Genomic DNA, 24,822 nt, shown 5'->3' with positions numbered 1-24,822 from the left:
CTTTGAGTATCCAGTGTCTGTAAGGTAGGAACGGTCAGTGTTGGAAGACAAAGAAGTAAGATTTAAGAGAATGAGAAGGCCCTAAAGTTGTTGCAAGAGGTCATAGAAGAGACTTGGGGTAAGCATGAGGCTGGCGAGAAATGGGATGGTGGCAAGTTTCCTGCTGGTGAAGTGACAGCAATATGTGAAGTTTGGAAACCAATGTTGAGAGCAGGAATCAAAAGACTGGAATGGATTTTCTGGTCTTGTCATTTTCATCCCGAATTTTAGGATATTCACCCAAGCCGAAGGACCATTCCTTAGGAGCATAGTCAGCTCCTTCCTCTAGCATCATGCCTCTCATCTGCACTGACATCTACCTCCTTACCCTCCTTGGATCCACCCCTCAAACACACACACATACACTGCTTACTGTAATAAAATATACATTTATTTTATATATTCTTAAACTAATATTTACTTAGATTTAACATTGGGCTTCACATCTTAGGCTTACAAGAGCAATGCCTTCCTAAAGAGATAGTATATTATATTGTGAATGTTTTCCAGGATCCTTAAAGATTCCAGGGAAATATAAGCAAGGAATTGCATTGCCCACATTTGCCAGGGATTGAGTTGGGGCTCAGATAAGACAAGGTACCTACTCAAAGCTTTATACTTCAACACAACAAATATTTGTTAGAATAATATTCATGATGTTTAAATACATCAATAACTTAAAAACAGTATATTTTAAAAAGCACTAAATACACATTGTTCCTTTTAGAATGAAAATGTGGGAATCATCTGAATTTATTTTAAAAATTACTGAAGCATTTCTCAAATTCCAGTTGGGTCTCAGAAAAGGTGATTATGACTTTGAAGTTCTGGATTTTTGGTCCAGGGACTTTATGGCATCCTGGACCCACTTCTCCTTGGGATCAACACATATCTCCTTGGCCAACTTGGTCTTGAGACTGTGGGGGAAGGGGAGAAAAGGAAAGAGAAAACAATTAGGAGGACCTGGACATGCCCGTAGGCAAAAAATATGAGTGATTTTTTTTTTTTACTATGAGCATTTATGGATTAGGTTATAGAGGTCAAACTATCTGAGACCATGACTCCAAGTAATTCTGAAACTGTCCTTCACTCAGAGCCCTAGGAATGAATCTTCAATTTGGGTTTGGTGAGTTTTATCTACTTACATTACAGCTTTCTGGGGGCATTTGCTGTTGCTGATGTTTCTGTAGCTCTCCAGTCTTTGAGTGGGGATCTTCTTCTTAGCCATAGAAAAACAGCAGGTAGCTGGAACGAAAGCTGGATTTTTTGGGAAAAAAAAGAAGAAGGAGTGAGCAGATATTTCAAATCTGATTTTGGAAGGGGAAGGGAGGAAGGAAGTTTGAGTGGCAGTACAACATGCTCATCAAGAAGTTCTGGGCCTCTGCCTCTCACCTTGCGTTCTCCCTGGTGCTGAGGGAGCTCCTCATTAGTGGTTCAAGGAGGAAAGCTTGGGCAACGTGATCTCTCTCTCTCTCTTTCTCTCTCTCTTTCTTTTTTTCTTTCTCCCTCTCTCATTCACTCTCTATAAATCTAACTTTCAAATAAAAATAAATACATCCTTTTAAAAAGCAATTTTTGATACCACAGTATGCTCTAGCATTATTAGCACAGATAGATTTCATAGAAGGAAGTAAGCAAAATGAAGTAAATGAATTTATAGAACAAATACTTAGATGTTTCTCCCCAAGTAAAAGCAAAATAAATCATCCCCAGAGATTCCCCTTGGGGCCCTATCACCTTCTGCTAACCACTGTCTCTGAAAGATATTCAGAGACCAGCAAAGATACTGGCTTCCAAACCAACAAATTGCTTTTCCTTTTCCACTGTCAGAGAAGCGTTCACCAGCCCACAATAGGAGGAGGGCTTGAATCTGAGTGCCCCATCCCTAACTCTGGCCATGGGTGTGTCCAGCATCCTTCTCAAATCTCAGGTCAGAGCAGAAGCCTGGGGACTGGCCTAGGTGGCCCAAGCTTCTGATTCTGGCTCCTCCCCTGACTGCAGGCATATCAGCCATTTCACCTGTGATGTCTGCGTCCCACCTCCCAAAGGCAGAGTTTGCAGTGAGTCCCTGAAGCATTGACCTGAGAGTTTCAGAGCTGGCTGGCTTTCTCTGCGGGAATTAGGGACCTTACCTGGCTGAGCAAGCACCTGGGAGCTGAAGGTAGCAGCTATGAGCAGCAAACAGAGCAGTGTTGAAGAGACCATCATGCTGAAGGTGAGCAGATGAGCTTGGAAGGCAAGGCAGGGGTTTCTGGATGAGTCTTGGTCTCTGTGAGTGTTTGATTATTCTGCCTGCCTTTATAGGGAACAAAGAGGGTGTAATATTCCAAGGAAACCTTTGCTTAAGCAAGGTCATGGTCAGATCAGATGGAGTGGAGTCTGAAATGCTTATTAAACTCCAATTCTTAGAAAAATAAACAGATGATGGAGGCCAAATTAGGGGTGGAACTTGGAACCTCTCTCATTTATTCTGCACTTGGATTTAGAACGGGCTGCAGGATGTTATGACGAAATAAACTAAAACTTTTTCTGGGCAAGGGGGAGCAAAGCAGAGAATCTAAGGTTATGGTGAGGTTACGTGAGCTAAGAACCTTCCCCGGTGCCTCTGTTCTGATTTTGGAGTTCAGGCAGGAACCATAAAGCTTCGGCAAGACTCTCACCCAAAGGCAGAGAGAGCTCAGCCATTCTGAAAACAGCTGGGTCTCTGAGAACCAGGAAGGGAAACACGAAAGGAGTTCATTCTTATAACTTAACCCAGAGGTCACTGAACCTAAGTGTTCCAGTATGTCAGAAATGAAGAATTTCAAAAGACCTTGACTTCCTATGCATTTCATAACTACTTGCGTAGTTTCAAACATCCTCATACAAATGGAATTCAGACAAACCCCTGCACATCAACTATGTATAGTGGAATGGCTGTAGCAGAATAAGTAGCTCGTTCTTTCTTCCTTCCTTCATTCATTTTTTTTTTTTAATTTATTTATTTGAAATGCATAGAGAGAGAGAAAGAAAGGGGCAGAGAGAGAGACCTTCCATTTGCTGGTTCACTCCTCAAATGGCCTCAATGGCCAAAGTCTGAAACTAGGATTCTGGAGCTTCTTCTGGGGCTCCTTTTGGATATAGGGGTGCATTAACTGGGAGCTGAATTGGAAAGGAGCAAGGGGGACTCAAACCAGGGCTCAGATGGAATCGTTGACGCCACAGAACAACTGCGCCATAGTGCCAGTCCCTATAGACTACGCTCTGCTGGTTAAGATGGAGATCATCATCATGCTTACCTTAGAGAATCATGGTGTGAATTAATACATGTAAAATTAGGGATCTGTCCAATCTCTACAGATGCACAATAAATGAAGTTAATATTTATTATTATCAGAAATGGGCCACATTTTTGTATGGGGATGCTGGAAAGGCACTCCATATCTATGTAGCTGACTTCCTCCATGGCTCCTCCCAAATTCTTCATTGCTTCCCAGTAAAGACAGGCTACGATAAGAACGGTTCCTTGGAATGTTCCAATTGTGCACAGAAGAAAGGCAAAATCTCAGAAACTAACAAGGCAAGACAGTTGGAATGAATGCTCTTGGCCTCCGAAATTCTTGGCAATCCTAGCTGAGTGATGGTATTTCTTTCGTAGGAAAACCTTTCTTAAAATATATATATATTTGCTTTATTATTTCATGATACAGTTCTGTAGGTTCTGGGAATTGCCCACCCCCCTCCCCAAGTCCCCACATCCCACTGATTTCTCCTATGTCGTTGATTTAGTACAGTCTTTCATGAAGAGTCGTAAGTCCATCATCCTGCTATTTAATTGTATCCCGACGTTCTTACAATACTTTAGTAAGTTGAGGGGCTCTCCTAGCTAGTGACTTTACATTTTAGTGTTGCCTCCTTGGCTTCATATTTATTCTAAATGCAAGGAACCTCAGCAGAGATAGATGAAATAATTTTTCAGACATCCAAGTTCAGCAGCTGTTCTGTCCATCCAGGTATTAGATGTCTCTAGTGAGAGATAGAAGCTCTACTGGCTCACTTTTCTTCTGTGTGCTTGTTGGCTGCACATTCAGTGGAGACCTAAAGTAGAGGCACATAGTTGCATATGGCCTGGGACCAGTTGAATGAGGAGACTTGGTCAAATAGGACCCTGAGAAATGGATAAAAAGCAAAAGCTTATGATTGTGACACTGGGACCCAATATGGCTCTCAGTTCTAGTCCCAGATGCTCCACTTTTTTCCCCTTAGATTTTATTCATTTTTACTGGAAAAGCAGACCAGATTTTATAGAGAGAAGGAGAGTCAGAGAGAAAGATCTTCTAGCTGCTTGCTTACTCCCAAGTGGCCGCAATGGCCAGAGCTGAGCTGATCAGAAGCTGAGAGACAGGAGCTTCTTGCAAGTATCCCACATAGATACAGCTCCCAAAACTTTGGGGGTGTCCTCCACTGGTGTGCCATACCATAATCATGGAGCTGGATGGGAAGTGGAGTAGCCAGGACATGAACTGGTGTCCAGTGCTTGCAAGATGATGATTTAATCAACGAGCCATCATGCCAGGCCCATCTGCTCCACTTTGGATCCAGCTCTCTGCCTATAGCCTGGGAAGCAGTGAAAGACAACCCAAGTACTTAAGCCACTGCACCCACATAAGAGACCTAGGGTTAGTTTCTGGCTCCTGGCTTCAAATCAGCTCAGCTCTGGTTGTTTCAGCCATTGGAGGAGTGAACCAGAACTCCACTCTACAGCTTTGCCTTTCAAAAAATATTAATTAAAAACAATTTTAAAAATTAAAACAAAGTCTTTACATTTTAAGTATTTCCAAAGAATGTTGAGTGATCAGAAGAAAAGATGCCAGGAATTATGACTCCTGGCCTTCTTTTTTTCTTTTTAAATTCTGCTACAGATTTCTTCTAATACTGTGGAGCATTGGGTAGAATTTAATAAACACTGATATTTATTTTATTCCTAATATCTATTTTTTAGAAAGAAAGAAAAAAAGTTTGTGAAAGCTTAGGGTAAATGACAAATCCCTAAAGGCTGAGCTGATTTGAGAGCCCCATTTATTAATGGTCTGGCCTGTTAGGTCTTAGCTGTATTATAGCTTTTGTCTCAGTTTTCCCATATCCAAAACAGGACCACATTAAGTCTGCTACCTCTCCACGCCAAGGATTACTGAAAACATGTCTTCAGGTTGTTGTCACTCTTTGAGGAAAATTACCCCAAGCTATGTATCTGTATAAAAATTCTAACCATAGATCTAGAAAATAAAAAGTTATCAGCATCAGTCCTAATCTACTGAATCTATTCAGGACTTTGTACTATGTCTTTCACATGGGTTGATTTATCTAACCTTCCAACAAACCCACAAAGTAGATGTTCTAATTCAACTCATTTAAAGTTACACACACACACACACACACACACACACACACAGGGGCTTGGCATCTGACACTGTGGATAAGGTACAGCTAGGGATGTTGTGGTGGTTGGGTACCGTATCCTCAAGAGCGACATCACTCTTCTTTGACCTGAGAGTCTGAGATTTCGCAATGATGGGTGCTTCTGTCAGATAAGGACATAATCTCTGCACTGAAGATGTAAATTATTTTCCTCTTCTTCATACTTCAAATTTGAAAAAAAAAATAAAAATGATAAGGTTCTTGTGATCAACACCCTTATTCGTGGAAAGGAAGGTGGCAGATACCAGTGGCTCTTGCTCTAGTTCTCCTGCCATCTTCTGGGCAAACATAAAAGACCAAGCATTGATGAGGGAAATATTTGTGTCTCTTGGACCCTGGTTTTTGGTTGTCCCTGAGAGATCCCTTCTTTTCCATTTTCCCTCTTTTCTACTTCTGGATTGAGAGCTATGCTTTAGGGGGACTCTATGGTATCTGAAGTTTGCTTATAACAAACTGTAGCACTTGGAGTTTGTTTTGAATTTTCAGTGAATTTTGGTCCAGACTCACTTATTTCCTTGACAGAAGCATAGGAGTATGACCGGTATATATGTACATGGCCAGTATATATGTATATGACTAGTATATGGCCAGTATATTTGTATATAAGCAATATACATATGTGTATATATACATATATAAATCAATTGCATATATTATATACATATACATATATACACATATATATTAATCACACACATATATATTAATCAATTCAGTGTACCAGCAAAGCCACAGACCAAATTTCCTTCTAGACTACTTCTCCCCATTCTGTCTGTCTCTCTCTCTCTTCATCCCTCCCACCTCCTTCGATGAAACTATTAGGCTTGAAATGTCACTATTTGCCCCAAGTTCTTTCATCCAACCATGAGTTTTTCCCTGGACATTTATTGCTGACTTTCTTTTTCATCTTTAAATATAGTACATAGTACTATATTTAGAAGGACATAGTACTTCTCCGTGTTTGGGACTTAGAAACAGACAGTGTTATGATTTATTTTCTAAAGTCTCACATGTTGGATGCTTGACTCTCTTAAGAGCTAGTGAGAACTTTAAAAGGGGGGAACCTAGTAGGAGGTCTCTGGGGGTGTTGCCCTTTAAAGGAATCAATATGGTTCTAATGAGAATGTTTATATAAGAGAGAGCCTGATACCTGACTCAGCGTGTGGTCTCCTGTCTTGCCAAGGGGTCTCTCCTCTCACACTCTCAACTGTGATGCAAAGTAGTCATGGAGGTCTTGAGCTGCAATTTGGACTTTCAATTTGCAAAACTGTAAGCTCAATAAGCCTCTTTTCTTTATGAAGCATCCAACCTCAGGCATTTAATTATAGTAATGGAAAGGGAACTAGTACAGATAACTTTTCCAAGAATGTGTGTGCATTTTTTAAATTTTTGAACTTTATTCTATTTCATGAGTGAGCTTTCCTGAACTTATCTGCTTCTGGCAAGTGGAGATAAAGACACCTAAAACATCACCGTTGTGTAGTTTCAAACACTTTCCAAGGAGCTGCAATTTCAGCAGATAAGATCTAAAAGTTATGGTATTTTGTGCCAAGGATCTCCATCTTTCCAACCTAAGAAATCCATTTTCTCACTGCCTCTTACCAAATAGTGGTCAAAGCTACAAATTTCTTCCGGTTTTTAATGACATCAATGATTATGGTCTTCTTCTATTAAGCAGGATTAGACTGGGCTCCAAATATCAGCAGATCAATACAACAGGTGTGTACTTCTCACATCACAGTAGGCCAGGTAGCTGTCCTCCAAGCAGTGATGAATGACTTAGGGGTATGGACTGCTTCCATCTTGCAGTTGAGATTTATGGGGCATATTGTCCCAGAGGTCACCATGGTAGTGGATGACAAAGCTGGAAGTTGAATTATTTGCATGAATCAGGGGCTGAAAGTGACTTTCATTACTCCAACCTTCATTCAGTAGTTTTGTGTACAGCTGCACGGGCCCCAGAAAATGAAGTTTAGTCTGGAGAATATAGACAGGCTCATGAATATGTGACAGATGTTTACAATTTATGCTACTTTAGGACTAGTGCATGCCCAACATCCAAGTCTACAAGATAGGCAAGTTTAAACAGAAGTTACTTTTCACGTCTTTACCAGAGGTCATATGTCAAGCTAAAAGATTACATTGTTCTAAAGGAGGGAAAAATCAGAGAGTCTCTAAATTGTCCCTGTGTCTGGGTCCCAGACTAGGGTGAGAACTGGTTAAAAAGGACGGAGAAAGGGTCCCTATACAAAACTGCTATTACAGCCTTTGGAAGGGAATATGTAAGGTCATTTGCCTCTCCTCTTCTTGATTTCTCAATGCAGATAGTGTTTGTATTTTTCTGGAATTCGTGCTTTGTTTTGTTTTTATTGGCATCTAAGTGATGTTGACACCAATATGAGAGCTAGGATCTGCAGTGGGAGTCCAGTCAAGCCAAGTCAATTAACCCAAGTTTCCTAGGCACATTAGTGGCGTTCTAGGCTAATCAACAAATCCCATTTAACTTGGTGCCAGTAGTGTGTCAGACTCTGCTTTTGTGATTTGGGATTTCTCTCGAATTCTCTGTGTTTGAACGGAATTAAGGATCCTAGGCCTGCATGAGGACAAATAGGTTTAGAATTTCTTAAAACACAGCAACATCTTGACAGAGTTGAAGTCAATTTGTTTGGGGTTAAACACATGGAGTTCTTACTTCTTTCCTGCCCGAATCTGACACTCTATTTAACCCTGCCCTGCCCTGGAGCCAACATCGTATGTTAGCAAGCTAACCCTTTGCCTGCAGTACTAGCTCTCATATAGGCAGTAGTTCTAATCCCAGCTGCTCCACTTCAGATCTAGCTTCTGGCATAAGGCCTGGATAGGTAACAGAGGATGGTCAAAAGCCTTGGGACCCTGCACCCACCTGGGAAGCCCTGAAGAAGCTCTTGACTCCTGGCTTCAGATTGGCTAAGTTCTGGCCATTGCAGCTATTTGGGGAGAGAACCAGAGGATGAAAGATTCTCTCTCTCTCTCTCTCTCTCTCTCTCTCTCTCTCTCATTCTGTCTCTGTAAAAATTTGCCTTTCAGGGGGCCCGGTGTGATGGCGCAGTGGTTAAGGTCCTCGCCTTGCACGCCCGGGATCCCATATGGTTGCCAGTTCTAATCCCGGCAGCCCCATGGCCTGGGAAAGCAGTCGAGGACGGCCCAAATTTTGGGACCCTGCACCATGTGGGAGACCCGGAAGAGGCTCCTGGCTTCGGATTGGCTCAGCTCCAGCCGTTGCAGCCACCTGGGGAAGATCTTCCTCTCTGTCTCTCCTCTCTGTATATCTGCCTTTCCAATAAAAATAAAATAAGATCTTTAAAAAATTTTTGCCTTTCAAATAAAAATAAGTGAATATTTAAAAGAAAAAAAAGCAAAACAAACCGAAAACCACTGGCTATCCTGGAGGGCTTGCTAGATCTCATTAAGATACAACATATATTCATTCCCCCTACTCGCCTAGAGCATCTGTTCCCCATTTGTTCTCTCTGTAATCCGAGAAACTGTTTATGTTTGAGGACAATGATTAGTTGTAGAGTTGAAAACAAATGGAATAAAAGTGGCTCATTGCTAACTGCAATACTCTTCACTTTTGTAATTTCTGCTTTGCTTGCTTGGCTAAGAAACTGTGTGAGCTTGCAGGCCAGCTGGCCTACATGGCCTTTAACAGATGAGCCTCAATTCCCATGAATCCAAGATAAGCAGGGACTGTGCAACCTTTCCTCCTTCACCTTACAAGCTACATTGTAAACTGCCCCTTTAGAAATCCCGTGAATGCGCTATTCGGGGCCACGCTCTGGTAAGGGGTGTCAGTCCCAGTCGAGTTGGTCGGTCAGTTTCCTTGTCACTCATTGTAATAAAACTTTGTTGTGATTGTCACTGGTGTATGTAACATTCTGTTAGACACAGCATGGGATTCAGCATGGCACTAAATGGTCACATAAATTATCTGCTTGCCACAATTTCATACACCTCTTGACATCTCAAAAACTCCTCAGGGACTTGATAGAGATCTGTCTTTAAGACACTCAGCCCAAAGCCATTAAGAGTTTCTTAGGGTCCCAGTTTGAGTACAGAGTCCATACCTTCCTCATTCTTCCCTAACATGTTGAGGCAGAAATTATTTTTCAAAGACTTATGGTTCTGTGCTGTAAAAGGGAACTGCAAGGTCGTTAGTGAGTTCTTCACTCGGTTTCTTAAGGCAGGTGATGTTTGAGCTATCCTGGATAAGAGGATTGATGAGGCTGGTGACACCAGTGAGACATGAAGCTGACATAATGCAAGAAGGCAGACACTTTAGGGTGGAGTATCCATCAGAACCCAAGGAATAACTTTGCGGAGAAAGAAAGGTACTTGAACAGAGTGCCTGTTGCTGTGCAGCTGTTTCAGCCGGGCACCAGCCTGTCTGCTTCTCCTGGATGTCCAGACAAGTCCCACCTGGGATGAGGCCCAGGGCCTGTCTTAGAACTGTTCCTCCTTCTGACTAGCAGCCCACTCTGCAAGCCTGCTGTCTCCTGGCTTCCCCAAGAGACGCCCCCCCCTTCAGCTTAATTTTATTCTTTAAAACGTCATCCAAGTCAGGTTTCATACAAAAATGTATTTATGTAAAAATTTGAAAATTGCACATATAAAATACATGACTTTACAATAACATTAGTTTTGCTAGGGACTAGGAAAAAATCTTGGCATCAAGTCCATCTTCACAATCTGCACTAAGGCAGGGGAAAGAGCATCTGTGGTTTTTAATGATAGTAATGTGACTTGATGTGTTCAAGGCTTTGCAATTCAAATTCTGCCCCCAAGCCACGCAGGTTAAATTAATATATTAATAACTTAAAAATACTTAAGAAAAACTATGATGTACATTACTACACAAAGGTCTGAAGAGCTCTGGGAAGGGGAGGGTAGCAGATGCAGATCAAGTTTTAGCTCAGGCAGGAGGTCAAGGCTTTTTCATCTGGGTTTTCTTGTCCAGGTGGGCAATGGCATCATGGACCCACTTCAGCTCCAGGTCAGCACAGAGCTCTCAGACCAGGTTGGTCTCGAAGCTGTAAAGAAAGGGAACAGTTAGATGAAGTGCTTTGAGGATTTAACTCTGGGTGTTATCTACATGCTTGATTAGTGGAGGAAGATAAGATAAAAGAAGAGCCTTGGGCAAGAAGCAGCTGCTCTGGTAAGTGGGCCTAGATGAAGTCCCTTCCTTTCACTCCGGGATGAAAAAACCTGAGCTCTGAATTGAAGGTTGGCAAGGAAGCTGAAAGTCATGTTTGTTTGTTTGTTTGTTTCTCATTGGAAAGTTTCTGGGTCTGGGTTAGAGAATGTCTCAGCACCTGACTCAGTCTGGTCCCCATCATCCTCTCTGTTACCCCAAGGGAGAGCTCAGGACTGATGGCTGAGGATGGGCAGTCCTGCTACACTCACGTCATGGCTTTCCGCTGACAGTTACTGATGCTGATGTGTGTATAGCTCTTGAGGCTTTCCACAGCTCTGCTCCTTTTGGTAAATCTGAAGCAACAAGTTTTTCCCGTATTAGTCCCATCTGTAATAAAATAACAATAAGCAATATCTTCAGGGTGAGCTTTGAGTCTTTGTATGTGTCAAATAGGGAATAGTAAGAAGGCAGCACAGGAGGGAAGGGGAGAAGTAGAGAGAGAAGCTGTCCACCCCCAAGTCCAGTGTCTGCCCTTGGAGATTTTCCCCTAAACTTTCACTTTCCTGGACCACAAAGTGGGCATGAACCATCACCAACTGAGAAAGAGGACCTGGTGACAACTCTGGAGTGGCTAGGAAAGAAGAGTGCAATAATCCAATACTTGGCAGGAGCAAGGGTGCGGGAGAGCAGATGTTTATCAAAGCCTAGCTACAGGTCCTTTTAAATCTGAAAATCCATGCCTGGTGGTGAGCAGCCCTGAAACCCTGGTCTTCGCAGCACTACTTTGCTAGAAGCTGGGTAAGCACAAGATTGTCTTCACACAATCTAAGAGGGTATTAGGAGGGGCTTAACAGTCAATGATCGGGGCCTGGTGGCGTGGCCTAGCAGCTAAAGTCCTCGCCTTGAATGCGCCAGGATCCCATATGGGCGCCGGTTCTAATCCCAGCAGCTCCACTTCCCATCCAGCTCCCTGCCTGTGGCCTGGGAAAGCAGTCAAGGATGACCCTGTGCCCATGTGGGATATCCGGAAGAAGTTCCTGGTACCTGGCTTCGGATCAGCATAGCATCGGCCCTTGCGCTCGCTTGGGGAGTGAATCATTAGACGAAGATCTTCCTTTCTGTCTCTCCTCCTCTCTGTATATCTGACTTTCCAATAAATGAATAAATCTTAAAAAAAATAGTCAATGGTCAGAGCCAGGGAATAGCAGCAGAGGACTCCAGTCCAGGCTTCCTATTAGGTCTGTGTCTCATCATGAGCATCCCTGGTGCCCACTGCCTCTGCAGAAGCCGGACTGAATGAAGCACAGGTCAATCTGGGTCTCCATATCAGGAAGTGACCTGCACATTCACCACAGCATTTGGGTCACCCCCAACTCCAAACACTGCTGATAGCAGGCGGGGTGGTGACTGTGCAGGAGGTGCTTCCAGTGTGGGAAATCTGGAGGAGCTGCATGTGAGGTTCACAGCTAGAACTAGAGCTCAGGCTCAGCTGAGGGGCAGTCATGGGACTGTGCTCCCTGCTTGCCGTTCTCTGAGCTGCCTTATGGGGACCCTTCTCACTGGCAATGATCTGATTGGTGCTTCAAAGGGCAGAGGGAGGAGTTTCACTTAGCTGGGCAAACACCTGGGAGCTGAAAGCTGCCATTGTGAGCAGCAGGCACAGAAGCACAGCAGAGACCTGCTTGCTGGAATCTGAGCAGGTGAGCCTGGAGCAAGAGCTGGAGGTTTCTGTGTTGGCCTTAGCCTCTCTGATGGTGGAGAAGTCCTGCCTCTGCCTTTAATAAGTGACGATGGGGCAGTGGTGGGAGAGTGTGGGGGTGAGGTGGGTCAAGAGGGCTTTGTAATTTTGAATGAGTCACAGCACAGTCATAAAGTTGTTGAGCAAGAACTTGGCCCTGGGCCTAGAAATAGAAAGACCAAGTGTGGATGTGAATTGAAGTTGAACTGTTTTCCAGCTGAGGCCAGAAAAGGCAGATAAGGCAAGGGCAGAGCTGAGTCCCACCATGATCTGAAACTGTGTTTTGAACTCTACTTCTCTGAAATAAAACCCATTCTTTAGAAAAACAGAAGGAAGCAAGGATATCAGAGTGAAGGAGATGTAAGTGGTTTCCCCATTTTTTCTTTCAGGCAACATCCTCAGGACTCCAGGGCCCAAAAAGAGACACTGCAATGTTTACTGATCTCTAACATGGACTCAAAGGGTTTTCACTGCCTTAAGGCCTCTCAGCTGTTAAACAACCAGAGAAAGACACTAATAGAACATGAACAGAGTAACAGGGTTCATGAGACAAACAGTACTAGAGCTATAAAGCCTTTTTCATTAATCTATTTCTGCTAAACAGCCCATTGGAAAGCAATGACTTAAAATGATAACAACCATTTATTTTGCTCTTGAATTATGAGTGTTGGCCAACTTTGACTAGGCAATGTTTGATCAGGGTCTTCCCTATTTTTGCAGTTGATAATGGTTAAGATTGGGGTCATCACAAGGCTTTTGACCTCCTTTCTCTCTCTCTCTCTCTCTCTTTCTCTCCTTCCCTTCTCCCCTTCCCCCCCATCTCTGACCTCTCCAGGGGTTTGTTGATTAGATATTTTGCATGATGTTTTATAGCTCCCAGGTGCAAGGCTGGGGAACACAGACCATGTCCCCTGAAAAGAGGCTCGTAAAAGAACTTACATATGTGTTGTTGTTAAATGGTCCTGTTGAAATTCCAAGAACAAATTCATTATAATATTAATGCTGGCCTTGTTAAAACAGAATTGAAAAAAACATAACATTTCAAAAACACTATTTTGACTTCATTGCTACGAGAAATGCATGGCACATGAAGATCTTGGAGTGCTATAGTTTTCAAAATGCCATGCTAGTGATGAAAATATTTTTCCAGATAAAGCATATGGGAAGTTACATTTATGAACAAGCTGAAAGAGTAGAGGTAAGAGACTATATGCCTCCTCCCCACACACGTCATTCAGGGATGTAAAGAATACATTTGAGAATTACTGATTCAATTCCCAGCTCACTCTATCTCCCTGTATGCACACATCATTACATGATCAATCATCAACTAACCTTTGCTGATGCTAACGTAGGGGGTTTGATGACAGTGCCTCTCATACTGGTAACTGGACCACTCTCGGAGGCAAGGGAGGACAGCTTTTGATTGGGAGGGATTAGGCCACTATACGATGTGAAACTCCAAACTGCAAGTAATTCTAGACTTTATTCCTGCTTTAGCTGTGTATCAAGTTTACTACTGCTGCTAAGACTTTACATGTGCTATTAATTTTTTCTATTACTTCTTTTTCCAAATTTCCAATTGAACAATAGCTTCTACCTCCCTGCCTTAGCCCCAGGGAATAAGCTCTGTTCTGTCCTTTGCTTCCACTAGTTTGACTCTCTTTAATTCCTTATTTATAAATATAATTATGCAGTGTCTGTCTTCCTGTGTCTGGCTTATGTCACAGAACAAACTCTCCCCCAGGTCCATCTGTGTTGTTCCAAGCAGCCAGAGTCCCTTGTTTGATTGGAGTACAGCCCAGAGAAATGTCTTAGAACCTTGGGTCATGGTACTGTGACAGATATGCAACATGAGGATACCTACATTTGCCTGCTCGTGCCCTACGTTTGTCAGTTGTGAAGCTATGTTCTATTTAAACTGAATAAGGAGAAGAAATGACAGGGAACGAAGAGAAGCTAGAGAAAGGCTTTCTTTGTTCAAATCCAGGAGAGGCAACTGAGTGACTAATCTAAGAGAACGATTGGCTGTGTCATTTCCCAGTTTGCTTGCATTAAATGTGGGCTAGTTACTATCTGTGATTCAGTTCCACTTTTTTTTTTTTTTTGAAAAGTGGAAAATAAAACACCCTTTAATGGGATGGGGGAGGGGACAGACTGCTGTGCAAACAAATGAGTTAATACATGAAAGGCACAATGAAAATATTCAGAACACCGTGCTTAGTTATAAGTGATTACCATTAGAGGCAATAAGGATGGGGTCCTGCAATGTGGTGCAGCACATTAAGCTGCGCCTTGTGATACTGGCATCCCATATCAAAATGTTGTTCAAGTCACAGTTGCTCTATTTCTAATCCAGCTTCCAGATAATGTGCCTAGGAGACATGGATAATTGCACAAGTACAAGGGTCCATGCTACCCATGTGAGAGACCAAAATGGAGATCTTGGCTCCTGGCTTCAACCTGGCATGGCCCTTGCCATGGCAGTAATTTGGAGAGGACTGGTGAGTGGGAAATCTCTCCCTGTCTCTCTGCCTTTCTATCAAATAAATAAATAGATTAATTAATTAATTAATAATGTACAAACTGGGAAGGGACTCAGGCTGATGCTAGTAGCCATCTGAACAAGTGATTTAAAATATTTATTCAAAACTGAGACTGGCTGCCAGGAAGTACTATGCTAGACATAAGCAAGGAAGATAGTGTCTTAAAAATGGAGACAAGAAGAGTTTCTGAAAGTTCTGCAAGTTATCCAGCAGAGAAATGTTCTAGGTCTCAGGGCAACTTTGGCTACTCAGCCCGGGAGGCCATTCTGTGCATCGCCAGTAATGTAGTTTTGGATAAGCAGATGTGCGATGCAGTGACATGCGCTATCTCCAGCAAGAGTAAATAGTCCTCTCACCACAGCTGCTCTGCTCTTTAACTGCAGGATATCAGGACCCAGCTGGGATTCACCTTCAGCCCGTGACTTACAGTGAAGAAGACCCATGGGGAGGGGACATGGCACAGTTCCCAGACATGAAGCAAGTACGATTCTAACATTAGTCGAGCTAAGTGAAAAATATATGAATTTTCTCTGTACTGTTTCTTTGGCAACTTTTCAATAAGATTTAAATGTGTTCACAATTAAAAGCTAAAATCAGGTCATTCCAAAATCCCAGGATGTAGAGAAAGCATTGTGAAGAAGGATTGATAGGGATAAGTGTTTAATTAAAAAAAAAAAAAAAGACCTCAAACCAGTTGTCCAATATAACACTTGTGAAACTTCTAGAGAAACAACAAGCTAAGTAAACCCCAAACTACTTGTAGGAGGAAAAAAAATAATAAAATTACAGCACAGATCAATTAAGCAGAGCATTTTAAAAAACAGAAAAAAGTCAGTGATCCTTTTGTTTGTTTATCTTTCCAACAAACCTTAGATTAATTGAAGAGAAAGAGAGAAAGCTTGAATTACTCAGTACAAAATGAAAAAGGGGACATCACAATCAATGTCACTGTGACAAAATAAGAGTACTCTGAATAATTACATGCCAGTAAACTGGATAGCCTATGGGGAAAATAGCCTAAGTTCTGGAAACACAGAATCATGAAGAAACAGAAAATTTTAACAAATCTTCCGCTAGTAAGGACACAACATTCACAATCAAAAAATCAAGGGTGGGTGTTTGGTGCAACAGTTAAGATATCACTTGGGAAGCCTGTATCCCCTGTGGAGTGCCTAGGTTGGAGTCCTGGCTGTTTCTGATTCCAACTTCTGGTTAACGTGTACACTGGGAGGCAGCAGGTGGTGGATTACGTAGATGGATCCAGAGTTCCTGGCTTCAAGCTGGCTCTGTCTTGCCTTTTGCAGTCATTTGGAGAATGAGCCAGTGAATTGACAAAAAAAATATCTTTCTTTGTCCATCTCCATCTTGGTTTCACCCTATCCCTCTACATTTCAAGCAAATAAAAATAAACTAAAAATTTAGAACATGGGCCTCACATCAGAGAAAAGCCTAGTACCAGATGGATTTTCTGCAGAATTTTATCAAACATCTGAAGAAGACTTAACACCAATCCTTCTCAAATTCTTCTAACTACTGAAGATGGTTAAAAACTTTCAAACTCGCTCATCAGGCTAGGGTCACCCTAATGTCAAAGCCGTTTAAAGACATCACACAAGAAGAGCTCTATAATCCACCACACTGATACAAAGAAGGACAAAAGTTACAATGTTATCTCAATTGATAGTCAAAAACCTGACACAATGTAACATCTTTTCATGATGAGAACCCAGAACAAATGAGAACAGTGCTTTGGAAGCAGGAGGACACTGTCTCAATTGAATTACGACCATGTTTGAGAAATCCACAGCTAATAGTTTGCTCCACTGGGAAAGAACAAAAGCACTTTCTCTAAGGTAAGGATACCTACATTTGCCTTGTCTTCTTTCTCTTTTTTTCTTTTTCTTTAAAAATACCATTTTCATTGGAAAGGCAGATTTACAGAGACAAGGAGAGACAGAGAGAAAGATCTTCCACCTACTGTTTCACTCTCTAAACAGCTGCAATAGCTAGAGGTGAGCTGATCCAAAGCCAGGAGCTTCCTCTGGGTCTCCCAGGTGAGTGCAAGGCCCCAAAGCTTTGGGTCATCTTCCTCTTTTTTTCCCACGCTTTAAGCAGAGTGCTGGATGGGAAGTGGTACAGCCACAATATGAACTGGCAACAATATGGGATGTCTGTGCTTAGAAATGGAGAATTAGCTAGTTGAACCATTACGCTGGTCCCTTGCTATTCTTTTCAACATAGTGCTGGAAGCCCTAGCTGGAGCAATTAAATATGAGAAATAAATAAGAACCATCCAAAGCATAAAAGAAGAAATAAAATTATCTCTTTGTAGATCATGTGTTTCTATTTTAGGAAACCCTGAAGATTCCACCTTCCCAAAAGCCTGTTGCAACTAATAAAGGAATTCAGCTAAGCAGCAGTATACAAAATCAATAGTTGCATTTTTCTATACCAATAATGAAAAATCTGAAGAAAAAAGGTTAATGAACCAATGAAAAATAAACTACTTAGAGATTAAGTTAACCAAAAAATATAAACCTATTATTAAAATAAATTTCAAAAGACATAAATAAGTGGAATAACAACTCATATTTACGGATTATAAGACTTAGTACTGTTAAAATATCAGCAGTACTCAAAGTAATCCGCAGGGACAGGCTTTTAGCCTCCAAGTTAAGCTGCTGGTTAAGCTAACTGAGTCTGATGTTAGAATACCTGGATCTGAGCACTGGCGCTTGCACCTGATGCCAGCTTCCTGCAAATGCTAGTGTTGACAGACAGTTCTGATGATGCAAGTAATTTACTCAAGTAAACCTCTACAACAGACCCAGACAGGTTCTCAGCTCCCAGCTTCAGCTCAGCCGTTGCATTCGGGGAGTCAACTAGAAGGTGGGGATGTTCTTTCTGCTCTTGCTCATTCTATTTTTCTCTGCTTTGCAACTCAGTAATGGCAAAACAGAACGGGCAAAAAACTTCAAAGGGCACATTTCCAAAAATGCGCACAAATGGCTAACAAGCATCTGAAAAGATGATCAACATCACAAATCACTAGAAACATGCAAGTCAAAATCAAAGTATGGTATTATCTCATTCTCATCAGGATGACCTCTATCAGAAAGTCAGCAAATGGCAAATGCTGGCAAAGATGTATAGAAACTACAATACTTGTGCACTCTTGTGAAATGATGAACACTTTTGAGAATGTGAAATGATGCAATCTCTAGAAAAACACCATTTGAAAGCTTTCAAAAAAATAAAAAACTAGAGTTTACCATATGATTCAGAAATCTTACTTCTGGTGTAAGGGATATTCACACAAATAGTGGAGAATGTATACAATGTAAAACTGTATGAGAATCTCAATTTTTTTGCACCAAAATAAACTTATCTTTTAACTTCATTTTCATAACCCTTAAAGAAAAGATTGTCCTACTTGAAAGAAAGAGTGACAGAGGAATGATGAAGAAAATGTTCCATCATCTGTTTTACTGCAAAGTAATCTCAACAGCCAGGGCTTGACCATGCAGCAGCCAGGAACCCGGAATACCACATGGGCGGCAGGACTCAAGTGCTTGAACTCTCATCTGCTGCTTTTCCGGGTACATTAGCCGGGAACTGGATTGGAAGCAGGGCAACTGAAACTCTTAACTGGCACTATGACATGGCATCACAAGTGCCAGGCCCCTTCCACAAATTTCTGAAATAGTCTGTATATCCAAAAGAATTGAAAGAAAAATCTGGGAGTGGTATTTGCATCCTCACATTCACAACAGCATTATGCATAGCTAAGAGGTAGGGGAAAGTCAGCTGTTTATCACTGGGAAGTTGGATAAGCAAAATGTGACAGATACATACAATAATATATTTAGCCTCAACCATGAAGAAATTCTGTTCCATGCCACAACATGGATACATCTGGAAGATACTGTGTTAAACAAAATAAAGCAGTCCACAAAAAGACATTTTCTGGTGGGCCAGGCCGGTGATGCAGAACTCATCCTCTGGCCTGTGATGTCGGCAGCTCATATGAGCACCAGTTCGTGTTTCAGCTGCTCCGCTTTTGATCCAGCTCTCTGCTTACAGCCTAGAAAAGGAGCAGAGGATGGCCCAAGTCCTTGAGACACTGTACCTGTATGGGAGACCCAAAAGAAGCTCCTGGCTTCCAGTTTAAGGTAGCTGAGGTCAGCTCTGGCTGCTGTGGCCATCTGGGAAGTGAAGCAGTGGATGGAAGATCTTATTCTTTCTTTCTCTGTAAAATCTGCCTTTCAAATAAAAATAAATATATAAAACTTTTTAAATGATATATTCTATGTGATCCCATTTATATGAGGTAGCCATAGAAATAAAATTCTCAGAATAAAGAAAACTAGGATAGCTTGGCAGGGAAATGGAGAGTCATTTGATGGGTGCAGAATTTTTGCAAGATGAGTAAGTTCTGTAGGCTCAGTGCACAGCAGTGTAAAATTCATTAACATCAGCATTCAGCAGTTACACACTTAAAATGGTAGATATGTTGAATGTTATGCTCTGTAGCATTTTAGCCACATTAAAATAACTTTAAAAAGTTTAAGAGATAATGAAGCTTTAAAGAAGTAAACTTTATGTCTTGTGAATAAAATACTAGCAATACTTTAAAAAAAAAAAGAATTTGCTCCTGACATATCTATCTACAAGTCGAAATAACTCTGGCTTATGGAAGATATGGAAGTTTTTTGTTTGTTTTTTACCAGCTAGAACAAACAAAGTCTTTCTCTCACTTTCTTATTTTCTTGGTAGCACAGTTACCTCAGAAGCTACTAGCATTTTCCTGGTCTACCAGTAAAGCCTTGTAAAAACAACAACAACAACAACAACAACAACAACAACAAAACCTTCCTATGTGTGGCTGTTGGTTGATTGCTCTGCTCCCTTCACATCTGGCTCATGGATGTCCTTGAGACTGAGGCTCCAAGGTTTGAATGTCACGTTTTTAACCTGCTCTTTAAGCCAACTGTTCAACTAAATGTTTGAAGGACAATCTGTTACTCAAGGCCTTTGAAAGATTCCTTGGGATGATGCCACAGCGCGCGGGGGTCTTTCACGTCCCCTCGGCCTCACAGGGAGTTCCCTAGACACACTTTTTCCTGAAGACGCTGAGCAGCACCACCTTCCGACCAGAGCCCGGCACTGCACAAACTCCCTCTGACTTCCAATGTTCCACACTCCCTGGCAGAGCTTCCCGGGCTTCCCTTTTTCCCTCCCCACTTCTCCCCCGCCCTGTGCCAGCTACCAGCATTTCCTTAAGGTATGGTTCATTTTCTCTAGCTCTCCCCCTCACAATAGCGGCGCAAGAGCTGGCCGGGCGGGTGGCTGCGTTTTCCAAGAGGTCACTTCACCAAAAGGCCCAGTGATAGGCAGAAGTCCGACGATGAGAGCCCCAATGCCAGCAGTGGCAGTTCCAATGCGGACCAGGGAGACCGAGCTGCCCCAGGGCTCTAGAAGCAGGAAGAAAGAAAACCTTCTGCCACCTCGCAGAAAAAGACCCAACTCTCCAGCAAAACCACTGCTAAATTATCCGCTGGTGGTATAAGAATTCAGAAGGAACTAGCTGAAATAACCCTTGATCCTCCTCCAAACTATAGTACTGGGCCTAAAGGAGATAACATTTAGGAGTGGACATCGACTATACTTGGCCCACTAGGTTCTGTATATAAAGGTGATGTGTTTTTTCTGGATATCACATTTTCCTCAGATTATCCATTTAAGTCGCCAAAGGTTATGCTCCGAACCAGTATCTATAACTGTAACACAAACAGTCAGGGAGTCATTTGTTTGGACATCCTTAAGGACAACTGGACTATCTCACAGGTTTTGCTGTCGATTTGTTCCCTTTTGACAGATTGCAGCCCTGCAGATCTCTGGTTGGAAACATAGCGACTCAGTATTTGACCAACAGAGCAGAACATAACAGGATAACTAGTGGACCAAGATATGTGCGACATAATTCACGTATCTGTATGAAGTGTGAAGGAGTGGAAGGCGGCTTCTCACTGTGCTGCAATTCTTTACAGCCTTTACAATACAGACTTCTGTGTGTATGTGATGCTGATTCTACTCTCTGTTTTTGTCCTTGGAGATTGGGAGACTCCCCCAAAAGGGTAAATAGTACCAAGAGAAGAACTTTGTAGCTGTAGATTAGTTATGTTTAAAATGCCTTCTTGCAAGTCTTGTTTCTTTGGGATACCAAAAGTGCATTTTGTGATGTACTAAGGATACTGGTCCTGAAGTCTACCAAATATTATAGTTCATTTTATCCCAATACATTATCTGTATAAAGTTATCAAAAGTAGCTGTAGATGACTAGAAATTATCCCATTTGTATTACACCCAGATCTATTTCTGAGTGTGTGGTTCATGCTGTTGTGAAAATTGTTTTGCTTTTGTCAGTTTGTAATGAGAGGATTTTCTTTTACTCTTTGTAGCTCAGAGAGCACCTGATGTATCCCATTGGTTTATTTTGGCGTTGATTGCCTGTGACTTTTCTAAGAAATCTTTACTAATGCCTATATCTTGTAGAGTGTTTCCTATGCCTTCCCCTAATAGGCTGATAGTTTCTGGGTGCAGATTTAGGTCCTTGATCCATTTGGAGCAGATTTTTGTGTAAGGTGAGAGGTGGTGGTCTTGCTTCTTACTTCTGTAGGTTGCTATCCAGCATGTGCCAACGGCATTTGTTGAAGAGACCAAACTTTTCTCCTGGATTATTTTCAATTCTCTTGTCAAAGAGTAGTTGGCTATACATGTGTGGCTTCTCTTCTGTGGTTTCTATTCTGTTCTATTGATCTTCTTCTTTGTTTCTGTACCAGTACCAGACTGTTTTGCTTACTCTAGTAGGCCTTGAGGTCTGGAATTGTGATTCCTCCAGTTTCATTTTTATTCTTCAGGATAGTTTTGGGTGTTTCTGGTCTCTTGTGTTTCCAGATGCATTTTTGTACCACATATCCTATTTCTGAGAAGAATGTTTTTGGGATTTTTATTGAATTGCATTGAATCTATTACTTTTAGTAATATAGACATTTTTATTATGTTGATTCTTTATATTTTAATGTCTTTTTCTATTTCTTTTTTCGAAGTTTACTTTGCAATTTTCATCATAGAGGTCTTCCACATTTTTGGTTAGGTTTACTCTAAGGTATTTTAGATTCTTCTCTGCTATTTTAAAGGGAACTTTACTTATAAGTTCATTCTCAGCCATGAAGTTAAGTGTGTATGCTAGGGTAATCAATTTATTTTCATTAATCTTGTAGCCTGCTAATTAATTAAATGACTTCCCCCATGAAATCAATCTAATTATGTTATTTATGCTTATTAAGTCTTTTAGCCCCCAGTTTCCAACGTCTACATTGTCCATATTTCTCCAGATTCAAGATACAGATTGTTCCATTAAAGGCCAGTTGAGCAGATCATAAGGATTATGGGCAATGGGCAGAGACTGAGAAAAGAAATGGCAGTAAGGTTGTTGTTAAGCCACTGAGTAGGGTCATTTGGAACAGAGCACATAGTAAGACTGAAATGCTTTTGTTAGAATGTTCGATGGGGCCCTGCCTTAAAAATTCGTCTATAGACCTCAGGTGAGACCGCCCAGTATTGAAGACCAGCCTCAAACCACATTCCTATTCTTCTAAAACCTCAGCCCTATCCTGTGAAGGTCTATTCATCCCACATCACTAGGTCATACTCCCAGATGTATCAGTTCCCTCAAGAAAATACCAAAAGTCAGATTTTTGTACAAAAATATATACTTTATTCAATAGTTACATAATATTAATTTCCACACCAATACTTCTGTGATATCTTGGGTTTAAAGCATAATAAACTTGCATTCATAACCCTTGGCAACACCCTCAAAACATTACAGTTATAGATGTAAGGTCCACAGGGAAAAAGCAAAAATGTGCCAGATATTCATTCATACAAAACCACCAATACTCATGGAAGATAAAATTAAATCATCAATAACTTAATCAAGATTAACATTACTTAAGGCATTGTGTTTCACATATAATCAACAAAGTTCATACTTCTTATAACTATAATGAAGTAGTATTATAGGGTGAAGTAGTATTATGGGGTGTCCAGGTGGAAGATATATTAGCTCTGGGTTCTTGGGTTGTGGAGTAAGAGGCCAAAGTCTTCAGTGCCTGAGCTCTCTTGTCCAGGGTAGTAATGGCCTCTTGTACCCACTTCTGATCTGGATCAGCACAGATCTCCCTGGACTGAATGCTTGTGAAGCTGTGGGGACAGAAAGAGGACACGGTTAGATGAAGCACCTGTGCAGTGATAGCCTAGTGGTACAACCCTTCTTGCACCAAGGGGCTGCCATGGAAGCTAGAGGGGGAAGAGAGGTAGAAGGAGAGGATGAGAGCAAGCTGCTCCTCCAGGGCTCCAGGGTAAAGCAATCCTGACTACAGGCTAAACTCCTAGGGAAGATCTAAGAAAGCACCCGATGGTGATGACATTGGGTTGCTTTTCCTCTCTTGGCTCCAGTTTTCTCATCCTTAACCCTTGACTATTGGATTAGCCACTGTACTTCTCTGACTCTAAATTGGTGAAAAATGTGCTTTTCCCCCTCCAAAGAACTCTGAGCCAGGAAGGGCTGATGTGCTCAACTTACAGCACAGCTTCTCTGGGACACCTGCTGTTGCTGATTCTTGTATAGTGCACCAGCCTCTTCACCGGGATCTTCTTGTTGAATGCATAGCAGCAGGTATTTGGGGTATTAATGCCATCTGGAAAATCAATCAGAATGAAAAAATGTCAATTAGAGCAGAAGCAGTAATTGAAGAGGGCAAAAAGAAGGCTGGGGGAGAGGTAGGACCTGTTAACTCGCAATTTTAGAACCATAATGTGACCTTTAACACACTGACTCAGTTTCCTAGGCTATAACATTGGTATGCAATATTGATAATGTACATAGAGAAGGACAGCTATTAAAATGAGATAACTGATGAGTGCCATTAGTAGGGGCTAATAAACCAATGATCAGGGCTAGGGAAAAGTCTCTACAGACCCCAGCTATGGACCTTCTTTTAGTTCCCTCAAATGCATGCCTGATTGTGGGTATCCGCTGCCTCTGTTGAGCTGCTTGTCTGGAATCTAGTCTGAATGAAGCATGGATCATTCTAGTTTGCCTTCCTCCCACTGTCCCTACTATGGAAATGTCCTGCATACCCACCACCTGGGGCCCCTGCTGTGATCACCATAGACTGCTGACAGCAGTTGGGATGGTGAGTGTGCTGGGGATGTCTCCAGTGTTGGAGACCTGAGGGAGCCAGTTAACGGAACTGGAGCTCAGGTTCTGCCCAGCTGCAGCTACATGACCATGCTCCCTCCTTGTCCTTCTCTGGGCTGCCTTAAGTTGGAAATGCAGCTGTTGAAGTGAGGCTGTGGGGACTCTCCCACTATAGTTGGCCCTGACCCTGATCACTTAGAGATGGAGTGATCTGTGTTTCCGGAGAGGGGCCTCACCTGGCTGGGCAAGCACGTGGGAGCTGAAGGTGGCCGCTGTGAGCAGCAGGCACAGAAGTGCTGCGGAGACCTTCATGCTGGAGGGTGAGAGCTGAGTTTGAGCAGGAGTTGGCAGCTTTCAAGTCGGCCTCAGCTTCTCTGCTCTTCTCCAGGCTCTGTCTCCCTTTTATAAGCAGCCAAGACAATTGCTCGAGGGTGGGAGGGCTTGGCCCAGAGCAACGTCAAACCTCAACAAATGATGAAGTAGTCTGGAATTTGCTGAGTAAGTGTGTGGCCTGGGATATTTCCAGGAAGTAGGAGAAGGAAACCATAGCCTGAGGCTGGACACTTTCTCCATCTGCTGCTAAACCACAGGGCAGGAGGGG

General features: G+C 42.1%; 2 protein-coding genes across 3 annotated transcripts; both read right to left on the bottom strand.

Annotated features, from left to right (window-relative positions):
- Positions 1 to 850: 850 nt before the first annotated feature.
- On the bottom strand, positions 851 to 2,247 carry LOC121169722 (eotaxin-like). 2 transcript variants are annotated; one of them, XM_041000374.1, is made up of 4 exons: positions 2,172 to 2,247; positions 1,788 to 1,793; positions 1,185 to 1,296; positions 851 to 956 (listed from the first exon to the last, which is right to left on the bottom strand). In XM_041000374.1, the coding sequence occupies exons 1-4, from the start codon at positions 2,245 to 2,247 to the stop codon at positions 851 to 853; spliced, it is 300 nt and encodes a 99-aa protein (XP_040856308.1). The 2 variants fall into 2 exon arrangements, with proteins under 2 accessions (XP_040856308.1, XP_040856307.1); XM_041000373.1 differs by lacking the exon at positions 1,788 to 1,793.
- Positions 2,248 to 22,710: 20,463 nt separating this feature from the next.
- LOC121169720 (C-C motif chemokine 2-like) lies at positions 22,711 to 24,601 on the bottom strand. The gene is made up of 3 exons (XM_041000370.1): positions 24,458 to 24,601; positions 23,604 to 23,718; positions 22,711 to 23,221 (listed from the first exon to the last, which is right to left on the bottom strand). Exons 1-3 carry the CDS (start codon positions 24,531 to 24,533, stop codon positions 23,020 to 23,022), a joined length of 393 nt encoding a protein of 130 aa, XP_040856304.1. The 5' UTR covers positions 24,534 to 24,601; the 3' UTR covers positions 22,711 to 23,019.
- Between the last annotated feature and the right edge of the window lie 221 nt (positions 24,602 to 24,822).

The sequence above is a fragment of the Ochotona curzoniae genome, unplaced genomic scaffold (assembly GCF_017591425.1).
Source record: "Ochotona curzoniae isolate NIBS_2020 unplaced genomic scaffold, NIBS_Ocur_1.0 scaffold_2453, whole genome shotgun sequence".
In the NCBI taxonomy this organism is placed as follows: domain Eukaryota; kingdom Metazoa; phylum Chordata; class Mammalia; order Lagomorpha; family Ochotonidae; genus Ochotona; species Ochotona curzoniae.
Note: the sequence above shows the minus strand (reverse complement) of the source record. Positions and strands in the feature narration are given on the sequence as shown.